General features: G+C 34.2%; 1 protein-coding gene across 1 annotated transcript; it reads left to right on the forward strand.

Moving 5' to 3' along the window:
- The first annotated feature begins 345 nt into the window (after positions 1-345).
- LOC131949502 (zinc finger CCHC-type and RNA-binding motif-containing protein 1-like) lies at positions 346-1,331 on the forward strand. Its single transcript, XM_059311398.1, has one exon. The coding sequence runs from the start codon at positions 461-463 to the stop codon at positions 1,121-1,123; it is 663 nt and encodes a 220-aa protein (XP_059167381.1). The 5' UTR covers positions 346-460; the 3' UTR covers positions 1,124-1,331.
- Positions 1,332-9,653: the final 8,322 nt, after the last annotated feature.

The following is a 9,653-nucleotide window of genomic DNA, read 5'->3' on the forward strand; positions in this document are numbered from 1 at the left end:
TAGATACACATAACGCTCTGAAGTTTTTTTAGTCTGTGTTTGGTTGTAACATGTCATTAATAATAATAAAGGATTGTATTACAACGTATTTTATATTGTCATTATATACTTAACAATCGATGCAAATGCTTGCATTGCGCAATTAATTGTTTCTACATGTGAAAATTATGTTGTCTTATTGTTTTAATACAAACAGGAAAACGAAGGCGATTGTCAGTGAATTAGGTGTAAAGGGAGGTCAGTGTTATTTATTTAATACAAGTTTTGCTACTCTTTTAATAGTTACCTTTCTGACAATTATTAATACTTAACTTTTGTTAGCTTATAAATTATAATAAACCAATGTCCTCCAAACAGTTTGATAGTCTCTAGCGAGACTGAATGAACTGCAGAGCCATATATAACATAGTGTGATCTCCAACTCAGTAGAACAAGCCTCTGCCTCTCCATAGTCTCTTCAATGCAGTACAACACAAGTTTGTCTGCTGCCAATAAGTTGGCACCTAGCAAAAGTACTGTATATGTATCAAATTTGCCATTTTCACTGACAAATAATGATCTGCATAAAATTTTTGAGAAATATGGCAAGGTTGTCAGGGTAACAGTCATGAGAGATAAAAATACCAGGAAAAGCAAGGGAGTGGCCTTTGTTCTGTTTCTTGATAGAGATGGAGCCTACAATGCAGTGAGAGCATTACATAATACAAAGATGTTTGATCGAACAATATCTTGCAGTATAGCAAAAGACAATGGAAGAGCCCCAGAATTTATTAGACGCAGAGAGTATGTTGACAAATCCAGATGTTATGAATGTGGAGAAGAAGGGCACCTCAGCTACAAATGTCCCAAAAATTTACTAGGTGAAAGAGAGCCTCCACCGAAGAAAAAGAAGAAAAGAAAGCATGATGATGAAGATTGTGAAGAAGATCATAACAGTGAGAGTGATGACAATGAAAACAGTGCAGCTATGGAGGAATCTCTGGCATTGGCTATAAAATACCAGCAAGCTATGATGGCACAAGAGACAACTTTTGATCATTCAGACAACATTGAATCTACAACAAAGAGAAAAAGATACAAAAAAGATGCTTATTTTAGTGATGAAGAAGAGTTGGATGATTAATCCAATAGAATAGGCATAGACACTTCTTCAAAATTTAGATTGTCTTACAGAGGAATTATAAGTCCAGCAGTGTAAAGTTATGAATGAATGTAACTTTTGCTACCACAAGTTTCATGAATTTGACAATTTTGACTCTTAGCTGATGTAAATATTTTTTAAGAGGAAAACCTGGCCTTTCTCCTCAGATATCTGACTGTTCAAATGTATATATGCCTTATACTTGTAATAAACTTTTTAACTTCTAAAAAAAAAAAAAAAAAAAAAAAAATCATTTTTACATTTAGGGCCGCATCATGTGGATAAAATATGAGATTGTCATAAGTCAGGGGACACCAACCTGCGGCTCCTTTAAAGTCAAGATGCGGCTCCTCAGCTCCATGCACGACTATTGATAATTATTTTTATTTTTTTATAAACATATGAAAACGTTTTCTATAACAGTCGGTAATTAAAGATATACACTGGCTATTTAAGTAGAACTTTTAGTTACTATTTCAATATGCCATTACATTGTCCATCCTGAATTGAAACCATCAACTTTATGGTTGATAACCAAGCCTATGCCTTGCTTAAAGAAGTGGATAGTTTCGATAAAAAAATATTCGCATCTTTTTGTTTAAAATATGGAGAGCAATAAATTACTTTATTTCGAAAGATCTGAAAAAATATCGTCATATTAATACGAATCACTTCAGCATTACTATAAACAAAATGAACAACATAAAAAATAAATTCACTGAGAGATTTAAACAAATACACGTATTCTGAAGTTCATAGTAGATCCTCTCAACACAAAAACAAATGAGATCAACATTGAGCCATTTGAAATTGATGTCAGTTCGCTTCAAATGCAATAGCTGGATTTAAAAACAAAACACTTATGGAATGATAAATTCACAGAACTCTAGAGCAATTTAAAAGATTTAAAGGCTCAGTAAAACATGCACGTTACGCTCCACACACGAGGCACCATTTTGGGACGCATGGAATAGTCTTCTAGAATGCTACAGTGAGGTGAAGAAGTTGGCATTCGGAGTGCTGAAGATCTTCGGGTCAACATATTCGTGCGAGCGTTCACTTGCATGAATATAATGAAATTACAGTAAGAAACCAACTAACAAACAGAGGTGTGCTTGAAATTGAAAACATCAAGATATGATCCAGATTTAACCAAACCTTCAAAAGGCATGCAAGGCCAAACGATCGTAAATAGTATTCAATAATTATAGTTATATAATTTGATTATTAATTTTATTATTCTAGTAGGGTTAGCTAAAATACTTTAGTAGGTTCTCTGTGAAACATGTGTATGTTTTTATATGAATAAATATTTTCTTCATATTTAAAAGCTTTTTATTTTTAATTCAATATATATATATATACATATATATATATATATATATATATATATATATATATATATATATATATATATATATATATATATATATATATATATATATATATATATATATATATATATTTCTCCTCTTCGAGCCGTTAGAAAACAAGCTGCAAACGCTCTCCCTACCTCCCCACCCCTACATGGTTTTAGTGAGCTGTGTTCACTCTAAATGTTTACAAGCAGAGCCAACGATTTTAAACGTAGGGGGGGGGGGAAGGAGGGGGGGGGTTATGGTCCTTAACGAGCTACTTATAGTGTTTTAAAGAAATATTTTCAGTGTCAGCGTTGGTACTGTCGAATTCACAAATTATGAATTATTGAAAATTAGAAACAACTAAACAGCGGCGCATGTTATGCCGCGGGCCTGCTCGTATATAAAAAATTCTCTTCTTCGAGCCGTTAGAAAACAAGCTTCAAACGCGCCTTACAATCCCCTCTCTTCTTCATTCTTCACTAGGCATAAATCAACCTCCCCCACCCCCACATGGTGTTGTGAGCTGTGGTTCACGCTTAATGTTTATATTACTAGAGACGGTCCCAATAATTGACGGCTATTAGGGGCAGATAATTTAGTTTTTAAATTATTTGAAACTAAGTGGAGATAACAAGTTCTGCTTGATATTTTCATTGTCGTCTGTAAACTGTCGTCATGGGAGGCTGCTTTCATGGGGGGTGGGGGGGGGGGGGCATGCGAAACAGTGTGTACCCGCAGCAGTGTGTACCTCAGTCGCTGAGCTGTGGTTCACGCTTAATGTTTATATTACTAGAGACGGTCCCAATAATTGACGGCTATTAGGGGCAGATAATTTAGTTTTTAAATTATTTGAAACTAAGTGGAGATAACAAGTTCTGCTTGATATTTTCATTGTCGTCTGTAAACTGTCGTCATGGGAGGCTGCTTTCATGGGGGGTGGGGGGGGGGGGGGCATGCGAAACAGTGTGTACCCGCAGCAGTGTGTACCTCAGTCGCTCCTGTGTCCTCAGTTGCTTTGGTATATCCTACAGTCGTCTGAGCTACGTTTGCCCCGAAGCATTGTTTTGATTTTGCCCCTTTGTTTCCTAACAATGGCCACCGCTTCAAATATATTTCGTGGAGTCGACAGGTCTTTCCAGGTAGTCGAAATTCCTTCATCAGGTAATTGTTTATTTCTATCAGTGGCGTATTTTTGGAAAAATGTCATCGATGAAACTGTTGCTCTCGAACTTCGCAAGAGGGCAGTAAGCTTTGTGTGCGAACATTGGGACAACTATGGCGACGCCCTGTCCGTTGTTCTTACTCACGGGAACACAGTCATACACTCTGCTCAACAATACGCTGCCTACATGACTACTTCCGGCGTTTATGGTGGCGAGGCTGAAATTGTGGCGATGTCTCAGATACTTCCCGCTACTATCGCTATTTACTTTCGAGAACGTCCACATGACCCTCCTCGAGTTTACAATCCGGGTCAACGTCTCTCCATATCCCTGCTATTTAGCGGTTATTTGGATCATGGCCATTACGAAGTTCTCTTGCCTGTAACAAACACATGTGATGACCTTCTGGTGCCATCTGTTGACAACGTCGGCATGTGCACCAACATTACGCACCCATGTGATCTCCACACTGAAGTGACGTCACCTGCCCACTCTCCTGTTACTGATGAACATTTACAAACGCCGGGTTTTCAATGCAACATTTGCTCAAAACAGTTCACACGAAAAAATAATCTTAAAGCACATTTAGAAACACACTCCAGTCAGCAAATGCATTCCGCAGAGGACTTTAAATGCACCATTTGTTCCAAAACCTTTCGACTAGAGAAATATCTCAAAGCACATTTAAAAACACACTCCACTGAACGAATGATGCAATGTGAATATTGCCAGCAATGCTTCAAAACAACTCGCACTCTTATGAAGCACTTACAAACTAAACATGTACATGTAGAAACACATTTAACAACATTTCTTTGCAGCATCTGCGACAAACAGTTTCTCGCACGCAAAAATCTTATCACACATTTGAAAACTCATGCCCTGACGAAATCCTTCTTTGAGTGTGTACATTGCAAACGTTCTTTCAAACAGTCGCATCTTCTTTTGCCATGACAATTAACAAAGCACATGGCCAAACATTCGAAAAGATATGTCTGTATCTTCCAAAACCAGTTTTCACTCATGGACAACTATATGTTGCTCTCTCCAGAGTTACTTCCTATAATTCTCTTACAGTAGTTTGCCCAAACCCACACTTTTTGGACAACTGTGTCTATCAGGAAGTCCTGGGTCACTAAATAGCGGCGTATGTTACGCCGCGGGTCGACTAGTATATATAAAAACAGAACATTTTAGATACACAGAACGCTCTTAAGTTTTTTTTAGTCTGTGTTTGGTTACAACATGTCATTAAAAAAAAATAAAGGATTGTATTACAACGTATTTTGTATTGTCTTTATATGCTTAACAATCGATGTAAATGCATGTATAATGTTTATTGCGTAATTAATTGTTTCTACATGTGAAAATTATGTTGTCGTATTGATTTAATACAAAAATAAAAACGAAGGCGATTTATGACTGTGAATAGGGTATAAAGGGAGATTAGTGTTATTTATTTAATTCAAGTTTTGCTACTCTTCTGATAGTTACCTTTTTAATAATTATCAATAATAACCTTTTGTTTGCTTATATATTATAATAAACTAGAAAATACTATAATTAATATAATAAAGCCATACAAGGCCTACTAAAATTTTGATCCAATTTTTTCGTATTAAATTAAAATAGGACGTAAATGTTTTTGAGAAAAATAAACTAACCAACTTAACGCTAACATTTATTCTTTTTTTATAAGCTTTTGAAAATAATATATAATTGTTGTGTCTCTTGTAGCGTTAACACGGATCATTTTTACCCGGGCCAAAAAAAACTCAACAAAAAAAATAGGAAAAGAAATGTGGATAAATCAGAGATAGTTATATGTTAGGGGTCGGCAAACTGCGGCTCCCTTAGTGTCAAGATGCGGCTCTTCAGCCTCATGCACCACTATTGTTAATCAATTTTATTATATTTTAAACTCATGAAAATGTTTTCTATAACTGTCGGTAATGAACGATATATACTGGCTATTCAATTAGAATTTTTAGTTACTCCCTATTTCAATGTACTATTACATTGTTCATCCCGAATTGAAACAATCAACTTCAAGGTTGATATTACAAATAAACTAAAAGCGCCAAATTTTAAACTGCAGGGAAAGGAAAACCAAGCCTATGCCTTGCTTGAAGAAATGGATAGTTTCGAAAAAAAATCGCATCTTTTTGTTGAAGACATGGAGAGCAAAAAATTACTTTATTTCGAAAGATCTGAAAAAAATACCGTGATAAAACTAATGCTACTATTAATACGAATCACTTCAGGATTACTATAAACAAAATAAAAAATAAATTCACTGAGAGATTTAAACAAATACACGTATTCTGAAGTTCATAGTAGATCCTCTCAACACAAAAACAAATGAGATCAATATTGAGCCATTTGAAATTGATGTTAGTTCGCTTCAAATGTAATATCTGGATTTAAAAGCAAAACACTTATGGAATAAGTTCACAGAACTCTAGAGCAAGTTAAAAGAGTTAGAGGTTCAGTAAACATGCACGTTACGCTACACAAATGAGGCACCATTATGGGATAGTTTTCTAGAATGCTACAGTGAGGTGAAGAAGTTGGCATTTGGAGTGCTGAAGATCTTCGGGTCAACATATTCGTGCGAGCGTTCACTTGCATGAATATAATGAAATTACAGTAAGAAACCAACTAACAAACAAAAAGCGTGCTTGAAATTGAAAACATTAAGATATGATACAGATTTAACCAAACCTTCAAAAGGCATGCAAGGCCAAACTATTGTAAATAGTATTCAATAATCATAGTTATATAATTTGATTACTAATTTTATTATTCTAGTAGGGTTAGCTAAAATACTTTAGTATATTTTCTGTGAAACATGTTTATGTTTTTATATGAATAAATATTATTTCATATTTAAAAGCTATTTATTTTAAATTTAATATATATATATATATATATATATATATATATATATATATATATATATATATATATATATATATATATATATATATATACCTTATCCTAATCAAATACCATGATATTGAAATAACAAAGTTAGTGGCTCTTTTAAAGAAGGGGAAATTTTGTAAATGGTAACTTTTGGCTCTTCCTTCTCAAAAGGTTGCCGACCATTGTTATAAGTTTATTTTTAAAGCTGTTTGAGTGTACAAAAGTTTATCATATTGAAAAAAAATGTAAATGCACCAGCAAATCAGAACCATTTGTTATGTGAATAAAAGAAATCAGAACCATTTGTTATGTGAATAAAAGAAATCAGAACCATTTGTCTTGTGAATCTAAGGCATTTCCATCTCCTGAGCCCTCGGTTCTATTAAAACAGAAACATATCCCACATCCTCTACCAAAGACAAGGTAAGGTCTTCACAGTGACATGAGCTAAATAAGAAGAAAAGAAAATATTATTTTGACTTTGATTCATTTGTTTCATCTGAAGGAATAAAAACAGATTTAGATAGGATAGATAATTTTTCTTAGGATATGCAGGTTTTTTTTTTAAATTAAACAACTTTTATACATGACAAATTATGATTTAATTAAAAATGGCCGTTGATGTTCACAGAAGAGGAAATAAAAGCGTTGAATTATTACAGAACTGTTAATATAAATATTGGCAAACAGATGTTAAGATGCATTTGGCATTATGTGCATATTTACTAACAATTTCATGAAACTTTATTTGGCTAAAATTAAATACCAACTTCCACGCATCTTGTCTTTGGCGAAAAAAAAGAATCTTTACCCCTTGTCCTACGGTTAGTGATGTTTCCAATTGTTAGCAATGTTGATTGTAATGTTGATTGTAATGTTGATTGTAATGTTGATTGTAATGTTGATTGTAATGTTGATTGTAATGTTGATTGTAATGTTTATTTTGACGTTGATTGTAACGTTGATTGTAATGTTGATTGTAATGTTGATTGTAATGTTGATTGTTTCGTCGATTGAAATATTGATTGTAATGTTGATTGTAATGTTGATTGTAATGTTGATTGTAATGTTGATCGCCTGGAAATCCTATTATATCCACTCCAGCTGTGGAATTTTTGAGTACCCCCAACAGAAATGCAACCATAAAATACGATTGTTATGAGTCCACGAATGCATCGACTCCCTAGACTCTAGAGAAGAGTCACGAGGTATTTTTTCCTTGCTGTTCTCCTTTACACGTAAAGCTGACGCTCGATTTTTCAGACAGACAACGCTTACCTTGGAGAAATCTTAGGAAAGATATCCCGTCAGGACCTCACTGAACTTCCTACAAACTCCTCAACAATGTACTCGGTTTTACGATCAGGGAAAGCACATTTTAACTCGACCAAACTACACACACTGAACTCACAATACACTTAAAACACGATACACTTACAAAACAAACGTCTACATGAGATTCTCTAGCCAAATAACATAAAATTCTCATTCATTCTTCCCAAAATATTTACACTTAACAAATCAAATCTCATGACATTCTCATAAACTGTCCCAAATATGTTTAAATTTAACAAAACAAATCTTTTAATATTCTCATTCATTCTCCCCAATATGTTTACACTTTACAAAAACATTAACATCCCCACGGTTACATGATACAAAATGCTCAACACTGCAGCCATTAGAATAGACAAAATCACAACTTTACTGTTGTCTTGTAGTTCGTTCTTGATCGGACAATGGAAGCAAATCTAAACAGAAAATCAGGCTGAAATTGGAGTCAACGGCCTACATAGCACATAACATGATGACACGTATTACTTAATTGTGTTGGAGGCAGGGCCGGCTCTACCTATAAGGCGAACTAGGGCGCCATCCCCTAGGGGGGGGCGCAAAGAGGTTTAATCGCTGTTATCAAAAAGTACGTAATAATTAAAAACTTTGATTATCTTTTGTAAACTATAGCTGGTAATATACAAAAGAGTGTGATTTATTCCGGCGTCTAGGACGAACTATCAATTTTGCACACCCACCCCAAAATTAAGTATATAGAGGTCTTTATTTATTCGCGATGGTGAAAATGCAACCACACCTCCCTAATTTGGAAAGGTCGGGGCGCTTTTTACTTTTTTACCAGTCATTGCCTTTTTTATTTTGGTGTCACATAATTGATGTAGAAAACTATTAAATAAGTTCGTAATTTAAATTTCGAACATTTCAAACGGTTATCTGATTTCAATGTTGATTTAGTGATCGCTCCAGCGCATGATGGGACGTTCCAAAACACATGTAATTTTTATTTTTAATAGGGCTTGTAAGTCTCTTACTTTGCATTATAAATCTCTTCTGGTGTATTGAATTTTGTAATGACGGGGTATTTAAAGTATTGTACTTGTTTGGTAAGTTTTGATAAATCGTTTAGATTTCAGAGTAACGGCGGTTTAGGTATAAAGTGTGTAGTTGAAGGTCTAGTGGAATCTGATTGGTAGTAGAGAAATGAGAATGTAGGTGATGAGGTATCGTAGTTCTGGATTCGGGACTATTGAGTCTTGTGGTATTAAGGTATCGAATTATGCTGACTGTTAACGTGTAGTAGTAGGTCCAGTGAAATCGTTGTTGATTGGGAGTATTGTTTGTAGAGCTTGGTGAAGTTAAGCGAGTTGGTGTCGTAGTTCTGGAGCATCGAGTCTAGTTATGTTTAGGTATCGAAGTTTGATATGTGTTGTGAATGTAGTAGAGTATATCGAGTAGTCGAGTTTATCGTACGTTAGATGATTTCATTTAAGGACGGAACACACTACAAGGAAAGATAGGCGTTCTTCAGCTGAAAAATCTTTAGTTTTTTTTTTAGGAATCTATATTACCACTCTTAAAGTATTAATATATAATATTATATTGGCTTTAATTTATAACTAACCGTAAACTTTTGTTTTTCAAATTATATATTTTTTTATATTTAATCAATAATTATAGCAAGTTCTTAACATTGACCCATATATGATTTTTTGAAAAGCGTCCCTTAATTAAGGGGATCCAAAATTTTGATTGATAATATGGCGA

This window comes from Physella acuta, unplaced genomic scaffold (assembly GCF_028476545.2).
Source record: "Physella acuta isolate Inbredline_101_S28 unplaced genomic scaffold, ASM2847654v3 ptg000062l, whole genome shotgun sequence".
In the NCBI taxonomy this organism is placed as follows: domain Eukaryota; kingdom Metazoa; phylum Mollusca; class Gastropoda; family Physidae; genus Physella; species Physella acuta.